Here is an 18576-nt window from a genome sequence, read left to right on the forward strand (position 1 = left end):
GAGCCAATTCCTACCTCTCTGACTGAAGAAGTCAGTTCAACCATTCTTATCAGGTAGGATGCTTTCAGTTGCAAGTAAAGAGTACCTTCTCAGGGACTTCCCTGATGGTCCAGTGGTTAAGAATCCATCCTGCAATTCAGGGGATGCAGGTTCAATCCCTGGCTGGGGAAGTAAGATCCCATATGCCTCAGAGCAGCTAAGCCTGAGTGCCACAACCACTGAACCCACATGCTCAAAAGCCCACATCCCAGAGCTAGAGAATCTGTGCACCACAACAAAAGATCCCCCCATGATGTAACGAAGATCCTGCGTGCCACAACTAAGAACTGATGCAGCCAAATAAATAAATACATATTTTTTTTAAATACCTTCTTAAAAGTGGCTTCAACAATGAGAATACATTATCTTGCCAACTAGAAAGAGGTCCCAGGTGCAGGGCTAGTCAATTCAGCAGCTCAGTGATACTGTTGGAAGCCCAGATTCTTGGCATCTGGTTCTTTGCATTGCTCCACTCGACCATCTTCAGGTATGATTCCTCAGGTTAAGAAGAGGCTGCTGTGGTGCCAGGCATCATGTCCTCCCACAATCACACTGAGAAACAGGACAGAAATTTCCCTTTGTGTGTCTCTTTTAAGCAGACAAACCTTCCTAGAAGTCCTCAGTAGGCTTCTCTGCAGGTTCTGCTGGCAGAGCTACAAAACAGGCTCATGCCCTTGAAGCAAAAACAGCTGGTATCTGTTCTTTGCATTTCAGACTCAACAGTGGGAGGCTGATGCCCTGCTGATAAAGAAGAAAGACAGGGAAGACGGGGAATGGCCTCTGGGTTAAGCGATGACAGGGTTTCAACCACAGTCACTCTCTCCCCTCAGAGAATCACAATGCACGTTACCAGTTCTATGAAGTTCTTTTTGTGACATAACTAAGAAACGTTAGACTTACTTTATTTCATCCATTCTAAGATATAAACTTTTTTTTCACATTTTGACATCTATGATGATGAGATGTGGCTTAAAACGAGCTCCTTTCCTGACTTCTCATTCTATGATTCCTCTAAGTATCACCCCCATCACAGCCCCTTGAGACAGGTGGCTAAAATGTGTAAAAGGAAACTCAAGGATGTTTCCTTGCCCCCTGGCTACACACACACTCAGAAAATATTTATTTATGGAGCATCTGCTGTGAGGCAGGAGCACTGAGGAGACAACTGTGTGCAAGTCAGGTGTGAGCTCTCGTGTAGCTCTAGTCTTAAAGAGGAAATAAGACTGTAAACAAGTGAACAGAAAAAGATGGCACAGGAAGTTAACTGCCACACACAAATAGGGCACCAGAAAACAGGAGCAGAAAGGAACTCACTTCATGCTCTGACTGAAGGATGACAACAAAGTAGCCAAGGGAAAAGTGGGGATGGGAGCATTTCAGGCACAGAGAACAGTATATGTTAAGGCACTGAGGTGAGTAAGAGCTTGATGTATCTAGAACTAAAATACGATGGAGAGACGCAAAGGAAGGGTAGCTGGAGGGCAGGCAGAGACCAGAACATGCAGAGGGACTGGAAGGACACCTCTCAATCACGCAGGTTACGTGAAGATCGTCTGGCTTGCACTGTGGCTGTTACCTACCAGAAGCAGGGAGAAATGTTCGAAGTCTAGCTACTCAAAGTGTGGTCCCCAGCCAGCAGCACTGGATTCACCAGGGAGCTTGCGACAAATGCAGAATCTCAGGCTCCACTCCCAACCTTCTCAATCCAAACCCATATTTTAATAAGACCACCCGGTGCTTCGCACACATAGTGAAGTTTGAGAAGTGCTGCTTTAAACCATCTTTCTATTTTGGACAGGGATGGCAACATTTTGTGTCTGACTTCCTGAAGTTCTAGAAGGGAGCCCTTTCCTTGTGCACATGACTTCTCTGGACACTGGAGGGCAATCTTACATTAATAAAGCAGAACTCAAACTAGGGGCCACAGAAATCACAGAAGGTTAGAGCTTAAAGACAAGGCAAGGCTGCATTTTACAGCCACAGAAACAGGCCCACTGAACATTGAGCAGAACAGGACAAGCCGCCAGCTCTCCTGCGCCCAGAGCTGTTAGTCCTCACGAGGCACCTGGTGCGGAAACCCGGGGACCGGCTGTGGACGGTGTCAGCAGCTGCAGCTGGCCACTGAATGAGCCAAATGTGGAAAAGAAGGGCTTGGAATTCAAGGGCAACAGACCACTGCTAAAATTCACAGCAATTATGAAGTGAGTTTGCAGAGTTATGCTAACTCTGTTAATGCCCCATGTGTAATTAAATTTTAAATACTTCATTCCACATCAGACGTCAAGTTGCTGAACTCTCCATCGCACAGTGATAAACATCTGCTTTTACGTACAGAGCTGTGAGCCACTGCCAAGCTATTCAGAAGCCCTAGAGCAAGACTAAATAAATAAAATCCAGAAGCCGTGACGACTAGGGCCAGCCTCATCACCCAAGCATCCACATGCCTCTTCACCTGGCCTCCAATGTGATTTTTGGCACAGGGACACAGGCAGAAAAGCTAAAGGCCTGCAGTCACACTCATGGTTAGTCCTTGAGGCAAATTAGGGCCAAGTGTTCAGATGAATCAGGTAAAAAAATTAAGGTGACATCTATGCCCATGTCCAAAAGTGTCTTTTCCCTGGAGGAAACTGTCCTAGTGTTTTCCAAATTTCAGCTACTCAGACACCACCTCCACAATTTTCATCAGATTATTTACTAATATTTACTTAATGCTATTTATGTGACAGTCTTCTTTCAACTGATTCATTCCTGACTTTTCTATTTACCAGTATCAAATAAGGACCAACTTTATGCTTTTAACACAAACTCAGATCAATTCATAACTCTTCAAATATGTTGGCCTGAGTCACATCTAAACTTACCTTACATATTCACCACAAGCCTGAATTACACACTTTTCGAATTATTGTTCCCTCTGGCATAAGTGAGAGCGGGGGAAAGATGTGTATTCCCTCAGTCTCTTCATGATGACTGTTCTTTAGGAAACCAAAGGAAAAAAAATCTGAAGATGCTTCAGGGAAAAGAAAACACAAGTACTCTGACCATCAAGCAGGGCCGAGTTAACCCCACCCCACCTCAGGGAGCCAAAACTCTCATATTCCACAAGCCCGTTCCCAGGACGTCATGTCCAAGGACTTCCTGTTTGCTACAGTTTTCACTGGGTACAACTCTCTCTGCTGCTCTGGGCTGTGAAGACCTGCCTACTCGGGCGCCACTGTGAGCTGTGGCAGAAACACAACAGCACCATGGCTAGACTCAGCCTCCCTGAATACTAACCTCAGCCTCTCCATTTACCTGGGAGGGTCATGGGCTCAAGTCTATCCCCCAAAATTTATATGCTGAAGCCCTAACCCCAAGTTCCCTAGAATATGGCTATATTTGAGATAGGGCCTTGAAAGAGGCGATAAGTCAAAATGAGGCCAGGAGGATGCGCCCTATTCCAATCTGACTGGTGTCCTTATAAGAAGAGGAGATTAGGACATAGTGAGAGATGCCAGGAAGGTAGGTGCACAGAGGAAAGACCATGTGATGAGGCAGCAGGAGCGTCACCACCTGCAAGCCAAGGAGAGAAGCCTCAGAGGAGAGTAACTGCTGACACCTGGCTTGGGGACTTCCAGCCTCCAGAACCAGAAGAAAATAAATTTCCATTGTTTAAGCCACCCAGTCTGTGGTATTTTGTTATGACAACAATAGCAAACTAATTCACCACATGAAATGAGACTTTCAAAACAGGAGTAAAAGCACTTATTTCATTAGATGGTAAGGACTGAATGATGTGCTTCAGGCACAGTACCTGGCTGCAAGGGGCGGGGGTCGGTTTCTCAGCACCTCCCTCATTCTTAGATCAGGCGCTTTACCCTTACCTGAATTCCCACCAGCAGTAAAGGTGTGCAGCCCTGGAGCCTTGGAGCCTTCTTTGCCACAGATTGAGACACCACCTGAAGATGGAAACTGAACAGAGGAGGGTGGAGTCAGGAGATGGAAAGAAAGTAGCAGCCGCTTTGTGTTTCTGAATCTGAGCTTATCTTTTTTTTTTTATGTTTTTTTTTTTTTTATTAGTTGGAGGCTAATTACTTTACAGTATTGTAGTGGTTTTTGCCATACATTGACATGAATCAGCCATGGATTTACATGTGTTCCCCATTCTGATCCCCCCTCCCACCTCCTTACTCAACCCATCTGAGCTTATCTTAAATCCAACTTCACCTTTCAAATCCCCAGTTACCTTCTGAGTTAATAATTTATTAATTCTTTTTCTGGTTTTAGCTGGTTTGAGTTGTTATTATATCACTTGGCATCAAAGGAGTTGTGACAAACACACTGGGTCCCAGAGTGAATTAATAACGTCAGCTTTGTTGTGCAGGGGAAATCACATGATCCCCATTTCAGTAGTGCATATATCGTCTCCTGCAGGAACAAGAGATGGGCCACGTGACTCACTAGGGAAGCATTTGTGAGGTGTCAAAATGTGCCTCAGTCATGAGAAGTGCTTGAAGGGCCTAGACCAAAGGCCTTCTTGCTCACAAAGCCCTCCTGTGGATAAAGACTTTATTGTCATACAAAAGAAATGTGCCCGAGACACAGGTCTTGCCTACTTGGATCAGGAGAAAGAAATTTTCCTTCTGACAAAGTAACAGCACTATTTAATTTTTAAAAACATAACTACAAATTACTACCCCTTCTTAGACTCTGTGGGTAACAGGAGCTGAAAGCTCCATAGTCCTCATATCCGAGGGTATCAGGTGTTTTCACAGGGAAGGAGGAAGCTGGCAGAATTTACCACATTTCCAATAGCCTGGTTTACACAAAACTCCCTGCAGGGGGCAGCCTGGATGTGCGGCTGAGAGTTCAGTGTTCCTCAATATTTCCATAGCATCTGACAATATCTCGGAGGAAATGCACATTGATTACAATAACTTGCACTTTTACACTAAGCACTTTACAGATTTCACTTAATCCACTGGGTACTACTTTGACCATCATTTTACAGATGAGGAAATTGAGCCCTTGATACATAATTCATTCAAGGTTTCACAGCTGTATGTCACAGAAGTCTAGAGCCCTCGGCACCACTCCCCAGTTCTGCCTCTAAGATCTTTTGTGATTCCAGGAAAGCTTTCTTCCCCTCTTTTGGCTACAGTCCTCATCTGACAAAGAAAGGGAACAGCCTGGCTAAAGTCTTGGGCTCCTCTCAGCTCTAAAGTTCTTCTAGTTCCAAGGTTAAGAAATTCACTTTGCACTCTGCACCCTGGCATCAGCCTGCATACTAGAGATGAAGAGGGGGCAGGCAGTGCACCCTTTCAAAAGAGAGTTAGTCCCTGCAGCAGGGTTAAAGGATGGGCATCACCTTGGCCCCCAGGTAGAGGCACCCAGCTGGACAGACTCTTGAGAGTTCTTCATGGGCCCACAGTTTTTCTCAGGGTTCCTGTATGCCAGTTTTAAGCCCACAGGGGTATTTTAGTTGGCCCCTGCAATGTTTTAAAACAGTTGGACTTAGTTACCAACATTTTAAAATCAAAAGCTGAAATCTGGATTCCTGAGTTTCCCTGAAAAGTCTGAAGATCTGGCCATTCCAGGCCCATGTTCCCCTGGCCACACTGCAGTGAGTTGCTGGCTCCTGGCATTCAGATGGAACAAGAGTGCTCTGCTTTTCCAGGTAGTCAGCTCACACACACAGCTCCCCTGACTGGTCCTGAGGGTACTTCAGCCTGTGAGCCTCACTTAACGAGCCAAGGGTGCTCTTTTCCTGAAGGATCCAAGGGGTGGGGATGTGCAGCACTGGGGCACAAGAACAAACGCTCCTTTTCGTGCAGACACACCAGTGCTCTGGGCTCTGTGACAGCTGACACCGAACCTGTGGCCTGGGTGCAGGTAGGAGCCTGGTGCCTTGGAACAAAAACCAGGAAGTGCAACAAAAGGAGAGGTTTTCATCCAGCCATGAAACTCTCCTTCCCCAGTAGCCACCACTCAGAGCTCTATCTGCTTTCTGGGGCCCAGGGTGGACCAACAGCCATGTGTCATTTCCCTGGATAGGGGCTATAATGGTGACATTGTGCTGAGTGGAACAAGAGAGGTTTTCATCCAGCAACCACCACTGGGCAGACACTCAAGCAAGGGGCTGTGGGGCTCACCCTGAACAAAGGAGTTGGGGAGTGGGGCCCTGAGCCAGTGAGAAGCCCCATGGATTGGGCTGCATGTCCACAGTGGCAGGCAGTGGGAAGGGAAGCAGAGAGGCATTGCTCCCAGAACATGTCACTGCTGTCTCATTTTCCTCTACGAATAAATAAGCAAATAAACAATCTCAGAGGATAAAGGGGATCACCCCCCCCCCCCAAGACACCTGCATTAATAGAAACCTCGTGAGTCCTAGAGCATTTATTCACTGACTCACCCGACAATACTTGCTACCACTTACTAGGTTCCAGACACTGTGCTAGGCTGTAGGGATCTAGCAACAAGTAAGACGCAACGCTCACTCGCATAGTGCTTGCAGTCTAGGGGGCCAAGAAGAGGTAAAGGGAGAAGCAGGAATTTAAACACTGATGACCCAATGGAAGAACTGACAGTAACATAGTAACAGAATCAGTTCAAGAACCCAGATCTGAACCCCAATTGGTGGTTTTTCTTACTTTTCCCAGGGTCTCCTGAGATCACTACTCTGTGGAATGGCAGGCTGGAGCTTAGACAGGAACGTACCCCAGATACTACAATACGGAATCTGAACTCTGCATTGACAGCAAAGGAGAGCCATCAAATACTTTTAAGGGGGATCTGACTAGAACCATGGAATGGTCACTGTGGTAGCCATGATGGAAGCAGACCTAGAGGCAAAGTGACAGATTAAAAGGCTAAAGTATGTTTCACTGGGACAAAGAACATTTAGCCTCTAAATTTTCCTTTCCTTGGGCTTCCCAGTTCCACCTGATAAGCTAAGAATGAGAATGGGGAGTATCAGTTGTTTTCACAAGACTAGGAGCATGTGGGAGCTGAAAGCTTTCTTCCTGGAATTGTTCAGTGGGACCAAATTTGCTATCTTTTTACAGAGCTAGAACTCTTCACACAGACTTCTTTAGACAAGCACCAGGCAAACCTGGAAAACTTACGACAGCAGTAAGAAAAGGGAAGATATGAGGCAGATCCTAAAAATCCTTTCCAGAGAATTGCATTCACACAGGGAAGGGGGAAGGGGAGGAGAAAACCAGGCAAAGGCACCCACAACCTCCATCCCCATTCCAGCACCGCCCGCCCAATACCCTATGATCTGGCCAAGCCAAACTGCTTTGCAGACACATCCTGCAGTTTTCTATCTCTATGTCTTTGCTCTCACTGTTTTCTCTGCCTGTAATGTTATCTCCTCATTGCAGGCTCACCCAAGTGTCAGTCATCCACTATTGTCTCCATGATCAGTAAGAAATTCCTGCTTCATCTTACTGAATTCCAAGAGCATTTTATATTTCCTCTGGTACTTTTCACATAATAATTTTAATTAAATTATTTTATGCATATTTACCTCCTCTACTAGACTGGAAACTCATAAAGGATGGAGATCATTTCTACTTAGCATTAGTTCTCCCAATAGAAAATTGGCACAGAATGCAACAAATATTCCTAAGTAGACTAATTAAAAGTAGGGGTAGTTTTTAATGGTGTCTACGGACACGACTGAAGCGACTTAGCAGCAACATGGGCCTATGTAAAGGAAAAGTACAGGAAAAAATATGTAGTTATTCCTTGTTCCAAAGCCACAAACAGCCTTATCCACTTCATTCAGTTCCCCAACAGCAACCAAGCTGTAGTCAATTTAGTCAACAGTGCCACCTAGTGGGCACTGTGGGTGATTATTAAACCAGAACCACTACATCTTCACAACTGCTTCTTTACTGTTAATCCTTAGGAAAACGGCATGGATTGTGTTTTCCCATTTTTTACATCTTTCCTAGCCCACATTTCCCATTTTACATCTTTCCTAGCTCAGTTAATCTCATTCCATATACCATTTCATAGGTGCATATAAATTCCCTTTAGCTTTTATTTTCCGGTTCCAATTCTCTGATAAACTTCCAGAGTCTGAAAGTTTCTTAAAGCTTCTAAAAGTTCTAAGCCCTCCATCTGTTCCTGAAATAGTTGCATTTTACACATTTTTAAAATTTACTTCAAATGAAATATTATGTTTTTTAAAGTAGTAAATGAGCTAGACTGGGAACTTAACTACAATTTATAGCCTTGTTTTCAAGTGTTTCAGAATTAAAACAGTGAACTTTTAGAAGCTAATTCACTTATAAATTGTTGGTTGTCTGCTTTAGAATTTAAACTGACCTTTTCAAACTGGAAAAGTGGGCAGGAACAAAGAGGAACTTGGAAAATAATAACGGCTCACATTTTTATAGCTATTTATGGTTTACAAAGTAGGTTTGTACCATCATGTCATTTGCCCTCCCAAAAACCTTGCGAGGTCAGTATGAGTTTTCCCATAGCACAGATGAGCAAGCAAGCCTCACAGGCTTAAAGTTATACACTTCGTAAGTAGCAGAGCAAGAGCTCAAACACAAGTTTTCAGGCTTCAACCCCACTGTTTTTTCACTACACCATATTTCCTCTGGGCTCATACACAGATATATTAAACAAACTACTGATGCAATTTGGTGAAGCAAGGGCTAACTAATTTCAACTCGCCTATCAAAGCAATGGAGGAAACATTCTCAGTCCAGGAAAATGCAGAATGCTCTTTTCCAGGTCCTTCCTTGAGCCTTTGCACAAGATGGTCCCAATGTTAGAATGTACTATGTAAAGGAGTGGCCTAGCCAAAACTTCAGACTGTGGTCTGGCCTATCTTGGGGAGAAGTGTTTAGAAGAAGAATTAAGCCTCGACTTCACTTTACAAAGGGTCTTAGACATTTCATATGTCTATAATCGGTTTGGGCCTACTTTCACAGAGACAAACTAACAGGATGAAAGATGCTGATATTCTTCATACAGCTTTAAACTTAAATCCCATTCTTGACCACACTGGTCATAGCAATATTTTTCTACATCCCGTAATTATTTAAGGAAGAGCACACTTAACATTGCATTGCACTTGTATGCTAAGAAAGTGTTCATTTCCACAATTTTTATCACTCCGTGTTGGCATTCTTCACGATTCAGTACACTGGGAACCTCAAAAGTTTTATGTGTCCCAAGCCACTGCCCACATTTTAGCAATCCTTTCTCTCCTTTTCCTAGGTGATTTTTAAAAGATCTTTGTTATTTCACTCCTCTTTTACACCATTATTGGCATAGCGTCTGGTCCACTGTCTGGCTCTAGAAGGTGCTCAGGAAAGACATGTTTAATGAAGAAGATAAACCCAAAGGCAGGGTGGCAGCAGCAGGCAAAGAGATTTTTGACTCTAATGTTGAAAAACAGATTCTAGCAGTTTGGACAATCTGAAAATGGACCCGGCTGGAAGTGCGATAGTAAGCTTCTCGTCACTAGCGGAATGCAAGCAGAGCTCAACAGTGCCTTGGTCTGGGCAGGGGTGGGACGCGCGCAGGCACGGACATGAAAGGAAGTGTGAACCGGCATGTGGGTCCTCTAGTAGCCCCTCCAGAGAGGGGCGCGAGAACTTGTGAAAGGCAGGGCGTGGCAAGGGTGTGTGGGGATGAGGGACACCCGCGGCCCAGGGGGCCAGGCGGGCTCCGGGTCTATTCCGGGAGCCGAGCGCAGGGGCGGGCGCGGGCGGGCGGGGGCGCCGGGCGAGCATCCTGTCGGGGGAGGGGACGCGCGGAGGGCGCTCCCGCGGGGCCGGGGCCGGACTGGAGAGCGCCGCGCCCGCCGCTGCCAGCCCCGCCGGAGGCACCGCGCCCTGCTCCGCTATCGCCGGCGCCATGGACCGAGGCCGGGGTAAGAAGAAACGCGGCGCCCACACTTGTTGCTTTGCAGGGTGGTAAGGGGAGAACCGCGCGATCTAAAAGCCAGAGAGGAGGAGGCAGAGACTAGCGGGTTGGGCCGGGCCGAGGAGCGTGGGGGCACGGAGAAAGGGAGAAGCGGGGGCCGAAGACCCGGCGCTGTGTGGACAGGTGCCTCCTGTGCCCGGGCTGCTAGGGGGCTGTAGGGGGCTGCTAGGGGGATTCATGCCCCGGACTTAAGTTGCCTCCAGTGTGTGAAACCAGAGTTTTCATACACTCAGAGCCTTAACTTCATGAACGAATCCCCCACAGGATTCCTGCGGAAGGCAAGCCCCTCTCACCCCATCCCAACCCCCTCCACCAAAGGTAGAATAGAATTAACAAGTCACACCCTTGAAAACAACAGGGCGTGTTAAGCCCCTACTGTTCACACAGTAGAAGCCCCAGGAGACAGAAGTGTGTGCAGCTACCCAGGGTGTCGGGAGGAGGAGCTGCAGGAGTGCCTGTGGGTGCCTGCATGGGGGTCCGAGCCCTGGCTCTGAGCCTGACAAGCTGTGTGACCTTAGCCCACCCTCTTTCTCTCTGGGCTAGTGACAAGGTTGAACTGGATTGTCTCTGAGACCCCTTCTTATTTGGACAGTTTGAAGAGTTGAAGAACATGTAAGAAAGTTTTACAGACGTGGTGGGGGTGCTTCTTGAAACTGCAACGAACAGGAGCATGGAGAGAGAATTTGGTGGAGTGGGGGTGGAATTCATGGGGAGCTATGCTTAAGTAAAGGCCTGGACACCTCAATGGGCTCTTAGCTGTAAAAAAAAAAAAAAAAAAAGTAAAAAGTGGCTTGCTTGAACATGGGGGCAGTGACAAAGACTGGGAACCAGGACACCAGTGTCACAACGCCCCACCTCTGGAAACCGAGGAGAGCACAGGTCTGAATGCACTTGGTAAACTGGCAAGTGCTGCCAACATGACAAGTATTATTATTCTTGTTGTTATTATTATTAATGGAAAATTCCTCCCCTTCCCTACATAATCTTACACGCTTCCCCCCTCTGCCTGTTTGCTGCACTGAGACCGCCAACGGGAAAAAAGGAGTGGCCAGGGGTGTGGAAGCAATGAGGAAGGGCATTGGGGGCAGGGATGGGGCCAAGAGCAGGTGTCATGGTAACCCCCCTGCACTCCTCTTACGGGTACAGCCAGAGATCAGAGGGCTGCAGGGGACCCCAGACTTCCAATTCAAGGTGCTGGGGACAGCTTCCCCACCCACACCATCTCTAGCACAAAGTGCTGCATCAACCCTTTCCTATTAGGGGTTGGAAGGTCAGGCAGAAAATGGAGGGGGCTTCTGGTTTGGCTCTTTGGGAACCAATGCTGTGATCTGTAAAGCAGTTCTTACCTGTTAACTGACTCCTGGACAAGTGTGCACAGAGCATATACACTCGTCAGGGAGAAAAAAGAGAGCAGAGGTGCCTCTAATGTCCCTCAGTCAGTCCCCCATCCCCATCTCCCACACTGTACGTTTAAAGCAAACAGCACTGCCCTCCCTCCCATCACACCCCACGTGGTGCCAAATACCGACCTGTCCCCAGCACACAATCCCCAGTACAAAAATCCATACCTAGCCTACCCAGAGTTGTAGAAAGCAGACTATGCCCTCCTTTGACAGACCATGAGTGACGATAATTCACCCAGCTTAAAATGCTTAATAACTGATACCAATAACTGATACCTCACTAAAGAAGGCTGCTTCCAGACCACTCTTCCTGGGAAGCCAGACTTCCCCGGCAATCTGTTAGTACTCAAAATGCTCTAGGACTCTGACCCTCTCCCCTGCTGCAGGCTTTCCTAGCCCACTTTCTTTCTCCTTCATAGCTCTCGTCACAATGTGGCAGCTATCCAACTACGTGTTTAGTGTCTACCTAGCCTGTCAGAATGTAAGCTTCAGGAAGGCTGGGGGTGGATCTGGGCAGCCACCCTGCTGACAGCAGTGCCTGGCACACAGTAGGTGCTCACTAACACTGGCTAAAGTAGTTCATTAACAACATGAAACAAACTTAATAGTGCACCCCAAACTGAACAGTTGTAATGCTGATTTTGAAAGATACATACCACTAAATCCTCCCATCAGAACAGTGCTTCGTGACCTGCAAAGGCCTTCTCAAATGCAAGTGAAGTGGATGAGGCACACAGGACGAGGTCATCTGTCTAGAAACTCAGCAGGCTACCCTGAGAAATTACTGCAAAAACTGTAGGAATTAAAGCAAACACAGCTGCATATGAACTAGAATACAAAAGTTGTATGGGTTTTTAAGATAAAATTGAGTCTTTACAAATTATTCTGGTGGAAATTTGTTGTGCCTATATCCCCAGGAGGGTGTGAGCACTCTCTTCTGTTGTCAGGCAGGTTTTAAGAAGCACAGGTCTCATTTCACCCTCATACCTACCATGTGAGGAGTGAGACTGTCATGCCCAGGGAAGGAAGCCACACTTCACACTGTACACTAGTAACAGTAACAACTGAAATCATCGTGTTTTCATGAGCCAGGCAACATGCTCAGCTTTTTTCATAGCTTCTCTTGGAACAAGCAATGGGACAGGGCTATGACTGGGTAATCCCTACCTCACAGGAAGGCAGGTCTCGCAGTGTATTAGCCAGCTAGGGCTGCCGTAACAAACTACCACAGATTGGGTGGCTCAAACAACAGATTTATTTCCTTACAGTTAAGGAAGCTAGAAGTCCAAGACCATGGTGCCATCTGGGTAGATTTCTGGCGAAGCCTCTCATCCAGACCTGTATATGGTGGTGGCCTTCCCACTCTGCCCTCACATGGCCTCTTCCCTGTACACAGAGAGAAAGAGACAGAGATTGCCAATATCACTTCCTCTTCCTAGAAGGTCATCAGTCCTATTGGATTAGGGCCCACCTTTATGACCTCTTTTAACCTGAATTACCTCCTTAAAGGCCCTGTCTCCAAATGCAGTTACACCTGGGGTTAAAATTTCCATACTTTGGTGTATAGATCTGAGGTGGGGGCACAGTTCAATCCGTAACAGCAGGATTAGGGCACTGACATTAGCTTGTACAGTCGCTCATCATGTGAGAGACAGAGCTGGGTTTGAACCAAAGTCCTAATATTAAACTGGCTGCTGGCTGACTCCACAGTGGCAGGTGACCTGCCCAAGCCCTAGAACAGAAGAGGGTTTGGACACCACATCTTCTTGCTGCAGGTCTGGGCACCTCCGTCACACCACAACCATTGCCGTTCAGATCTTCAGTAGCAATTACAGCATAAAAGCTCAGCATCAAAGTCAACTGACTTGAGAATGAAAACAAACCTAGGAAGTAGGATTTCTCTTCTAACAAGATATGTGTCTTCCCATGAGTAAAGGAGGATTCATATGATGCAGTAACAGACACAGAAGTGACTTACCTTACATTATAAGAAATTCCTTCCAACAGGACTTCCCCAATTCATGAACATCCTACAAAGAGAATCAGCTACTGGTGAAAGTTAACACCTTCACTATAGACTAATGACTATGGACACCACCTTCTACAGAACCAATCACTTAACTCTCTATCCTCACATAAAGATAAATATGGATACTGATGATACCTACTTCATGGGGTTGTTATTAAATGTACAGAAAATACTTCAGACAATGATTACCATATGAGTCCCATTCAATAAATACTGGCTACAGTAATAATTGTGTTTTTTAAATCACATTTAACATAATAAAATTCTATTGGCCCCAAGCTAGTCTGACTCTGAGGACACTTTTGAGTTCCTACTCTTTTTTAAGAACTGGGCTAGACAACTTCATATACAACTCAAAGACAGGGGCTATGTCATAATCTCTGTATCCTGGAGCTCCTTCATGGTGCTTGTCTCTTGAAAATCCATCTCTGACATGCAATAACAGAACCATCTGACAAGTGTTTCTGAGTGACAAAATATTTATAGGCCAACATGTCTATTTTCTCTTATTTATGCTATTTATTCGTGCCTACTGCTGGGAGGGATTGGGGGCAGGAGGAGAAGGGGACGACAGAGGATGAGATGGCTGGGTGGCATCACCGACTCAGTGGACATGGGTTTGAGTAAACTCCGGGAGTTGGTGATGGACAGGGAGGCCTGGCGTGCTGCGATTCATGGGATCACAAAGAGTCAGACACAACTGAGCGACTGAACTGAACTGACTACAGTTTTATCTTCACAGTTTTGCTTTTGTGAACTTTCTAGTGTTCTCAAGCCGTCTTTGCTTACGTCTTTGGTCTAAATTTTCCCTCATTCCCTTCTTAATGCCCAAGGTTCTGATGTGCCTAGATCATATGAAGCAATCAATTTTACCAAAGTTCCTTTCCTTTCTACTTCACAACTAGCTCTTTTTCAACTAGTTGCATTCAACCCAAGATGGGAGTTTCTTTTGTTGAATTATACATATTCTCTGGGAGATTATATTGTCTCCTGGGCAATTTAAGACATAATCTGAAGCTCTGCTTTTCATTAAATGAGATTTTTTAAACTGATTTACTTGGAGGCTAATTACTTAACAGTATTATAGTGGTTTTTGCCATACACTGACGTGAATCAGCCATGGGTGTACATGTGTTCCCCATCCTGAGCCCTCCTCCCACCTTCCTTCCCATCCCATCCCTCAGGGTCATCCCAGTGCACTGGCCCTGAGCGCCCTGTCTCATTAAATGAGATTTTTATCATTCAAGAGATGCTAGAAGAACCCACTCGTGTCTTGCCTTTGGTGGACCAGCTTTGACATCTGTACTAGGAAAGTCATATCTTCCCTATCTGTGGCTTCCATTGGTCAAGCAGCGGCTCCCCTCCATGTCCCCTCTGTGACTCACTGCCCAATTTCTGTCCCCCAGGCTGTGAATTCCCATACCTCTTCCCTGACATCTGAGTTCATTTTCTACTCTTATCAATTACTGTTCTTCTGAAAGGAGTACACACCCATATGTTTTCTTCCAAATATGTTCCATAAAGTCATCTTTGTTAGCCTGGAGATTCAGTACGGCTGAGTGGTTCAGGGAATGGACAAACTTAGGTTTTGACCACAGCTTTCTAGCTGTATGATCTTGTATGAACTGGGTAAATTACTTAATTTCTCTGAATACCAGTTTCATTTCATTTGGAGTGTCGTGGGAAAAGGTGATGCATGTAAGCTAGCACTTAGGAAGCATTCAGTAGATGACAGATATTACATTTATCAAATATAATTACTTGATTTTAGCCACACTCTGCACTGGTGTATGCATAGGATTTAACCTTACCCTCTTCTCTGTAGAGGCTTCTGTTGGTCACTGGGCACCACTTCCATTTCCTTGTCCCACTCAGAGTTTTTTCTGCCTCTCCCTCAAATATCAGTTTCAAACTCTACTGCTCACATGAGTGAGTACCCTGCCAAGTAAGCCCTCCCTGTCCACTCTCTGCCAAGAACTTATCATTATTTCATTCTGATCTTAGGTTCAGAAAAATAACTGTTTTTGGATACCATTAGCTCCTCATACCCATCTTACCCTTCTAAAAAAAAAAAAAAAAAACCCTGCAATTGAACAGAAAAATAAAACCCCACCACCACAGTCTCCTGTTTCTCCCCATACACTTCTTTCCCTTGCAGTCTTACTTCCAATCACACCTTCTGACGAAAGCCCACTCCTAAGAGTCACAAGCAGCTCTATTTTGTCTAATTTTTCACCTCTTCTCATTCCCATCTCCTGGACTTCTCTGTAGCTGTTTTCTAAATGGATTCTATTTGCGAAGATGGAGAAAGCATGGATTTTGGAATCAGATAAACCTAGGTTAAATAACCACTGCTCCATCCATCTGTCAGAAGCCTTTTCTTTCTCTCCTTCCCCACCCTACTCCTGCCTGGCCTCCAATTCCACTGTTATAGGTGCTCATAGCCTCAGGGCTTCTCTTGCTCTAAGGCAAGTGACCCAGCTAAGTCTTATTCCACTAGTCTGCAAAGCAGGAAGAATGACACCCAGGATTAGGAAACTGCAATGTGGTAATATTTGTCCAGCAACCAGTGCCTGGCCCATGATAGGTGCTTGCATGCATCTCAGTCACTTCAGTCGTGTCTGACTCTTGGTGACCCAATGAACTGTGGCCTGCCAGGCTCCTCTGTCCGTGGGGATTCTCCAAGCAAGAACACTGGAGTGGGTTGCCATTCCCTCCTACAGGAGATCTTCCCAGTCCAAGGATCAAATCCATGTTTCCCATGTCTCCTGCATTGGAGGTGGATTCTTTACTGCTGAGCCACGAGGGAAGCCCTTGTTAATTGTTATTTCCCATCTTTTTCTCCAGCTCAATTTTTCTTGTATGGTGACTCTTGCCCCGTCTTTACATTAGTGCTGCAGACAACCAAGACTCTTTTGAGGGCTGCTCCCAGTGTCTTATCTTCAGCCATGAGTTGAGCTCCACTCCTGCACTGGCTCCTGCTTTTGGTATATTTCCATTTGGAAGTCAACTCATCCTCCAAGTGACCCAATTGTGAACTCATCTTATTCACCACCAAATCAAATCACCCTTCCTGTTTCTCTTTTTTCTATTAACAACACAACAATGTGAGGAGCTATTGAAGGAAATGGGGCTGTTTGTGGATAAAACTAAATTTGAAGGGGGGGATATGGGATCATTTCTCAAATTAGCTGTCCTGTAGAAGAGTATTAGAAAGACTCTTCAGAACGCTATACAAGAGGTTAAACAGAGACTAACTGGGGCACAATCTGGAAGAAGCAAACAAATGAAAAGAGCTATTCAGTGACAGACTAAGAGGTGCCCAGAGACATAATGAAGCAAAGGCTGAGTGGACACAGATCGGGGAGTCCTAGAATGCTTCCTATGGGGACCACAGTAGTAGATAAGTTAGAACAACTGTCACTCAATTCAAGAGGTTTCCATAGGCATGACCCTTTTGAAAACTATAGAGAACAGGACTTGTAGAAGCATATACTTTACCTTGAAGCATTCGTCTTTTATTCAAATGTATATGTGTCATAGCTTTTGATGGGGTTTATGAAATATCTATGCTTGTGGACAGAATATGGGAAGAGGAGAGCTTGATACAATTAAAGACAGTTATTTAAAACTATAGATCTGATTGTGCTTAAACTGCTTAGTGGCTTCTCATTGTTCTTAAAATACAGACTACAATCGTGGTGTGGCCTCAAGGACCGCCCTGCCTTTTACCAGCTCCCTTTGGGCCCCTGCCCCTGTCTTACTGTGGATTCTCCTCACAATGGCCTTTGTACCTTTACCTGGTTAACTCCTTCCCTCTCATCCTTAGCAATCTGCTCAAATATTACTTCCTCAAAACAATCTTTCCCTGTCTCCCATGCTACATCCCTCATTACAGGTAACCCTAGCACTCTGTACTTTTCACTGGTTAGCATTTTCACAGTTCAGTTCAATTGCTCAGAAGTGTCTATTTGCAACCCCATGGACTGTAGCACGCCAGGCTTCTCTCTCCATCACCAACTCCCGGAGCTTGCTCAAACTCATGTCCATCAAGTTGGTGATGCCATCCAACCATCTCATCCTCTGATGTCCCCTTCTCCTCCCACCTTCAGTCTTTCCCAGCATCAGGGTCTTTTCTTTTTCATTTTTTCAGGGTCTTTTCAAATGAGTCAGTTCTTTGCATCAGGTAGCTAAAGTATTAGAGTTTCAGCTTCCGCATCAGTCTTTCCAATGAATAGTCAGGGCTGATTTCCTTTAGAATTGACTGGTTGGATCTCCTTGCAGTCCAAGGGACTCTCAAGAGTCTTCTCCAACAACACAGTTCAAAAGCATCAATTCTTTGGCACTCAGCTTTCTTTAGAGTCCAACTCTCACATCCATCGATACATGACTACTGGAAAAACCATAGCTTTGACTAGATGGACCTTTGTTGGCAGAGTAATGTCTCTGCTTTTTAATATGCTGTCTAGGTTGGACAAAGCTTTTCTTCCAGGGAACAAGCGTCTTTTAATTTCATGGCTGCAGCCACCATCTGCAGTGATTTTGGAGCACAAGAAAATAAAGCCTCTCACTGTTTCCATTGTTTCCCCATCTATTTGCCATGAAGTGATGGAACCAGATGCCATGATCTTAGTTTTCTAATGTTGAGTTTTAAGCCTACTTTTTCACTCTTCTCTTTCACTTTCATCAAGAGGCTCTTTAGTTCTTCTTCGCTTTCTGCCATAAGGGTGGTGTCATCTGCATATCTGACATTATTGATATTTCTCCTGGCAGTCTTGATTCCAGCTTGTGCTTCATCCAGCCTGGCATTTCACATGATGTACTCTGCATATAAATTAAATAAATAGGGTGACAATATATAGCTTTGATGTACTCCTTTCCCTATTTGGAACTAGTCTGTTAGAACCATGTCCAGTTCTAACTATTGCTTCTTGGCCTGCATAAAAATTCCTCAGGAGGCAGGTAAGGTAGTCTGGTATTCCCATCTCTTTAAGAGTTTTCCACAGTCTGTTGTGATCCACACAGTCAAAGGCTTTGGCATAGTCAATAAAGCAGAAGTAGATATTTTCCTGGAACTCTCTTGCTTCTTCAGTGATCCAATGGATGTTGGCAATTTGATCTTTGGTTCCTCTGCCTTCTCTAAATCCAGCTTGAACATCTGGAAGCTCACCG

The 18576-nt window shown here is 45.4% G+C and overlaps 1 protein-coding gene and 1 long non-coding RNA gene across 2 annotated transcripts in view; one reads left to right on the forward strand and one right to left on the reverse strand.

The window, feature by feature from the left end:
* LOC122700376 lies at positions 1-4406 on the reverse strand. Its single transcript, XR_006342755.1, has 4 exons — positions 4265-4406; positions 3903-3990; positions 369-591; positions 1-129 (listed from the first exon to the last, which is right to left on the reverse strand). It is a non-coding gene; the product is annotated as an uncharacterized LOC122700376 (long non-coding RNA).
* Positions 4407-9748: 5342 nt separating this feature from the next.
* Positions 9749-18576, forward strand: part of AFAP1L1 (actin filament associated protein 1 like 1) — a 69287-nt gene continuing 60459 nt past the window's right edge. Inside the window, exon 1 of the mRNA XM_043913235.1 lies at positions 9749-9919. Coding sequence (XP_043769170.1) covers positions 9904-9919 — 16 coding nt within the window. The 5' untranslated portion in view covers positions 9749-9903. The remainder of the gene's footprint in view (positions 9920-18576) is intronic.

The sequence above is a fragment of the Cervus elaphus genome, chromosome 9 (genome assembly GCF_910594005.1).
Source record: "Cervus elaphus chromosome 9, mCerEla1.1, whole genome shotgun sequence".
Lineage (NCBI taxonomy): Eukaryota > Metazoa > Chordata > Mammalia > Artiodactyla > Cervidae > Cervus > Cervus elaphus.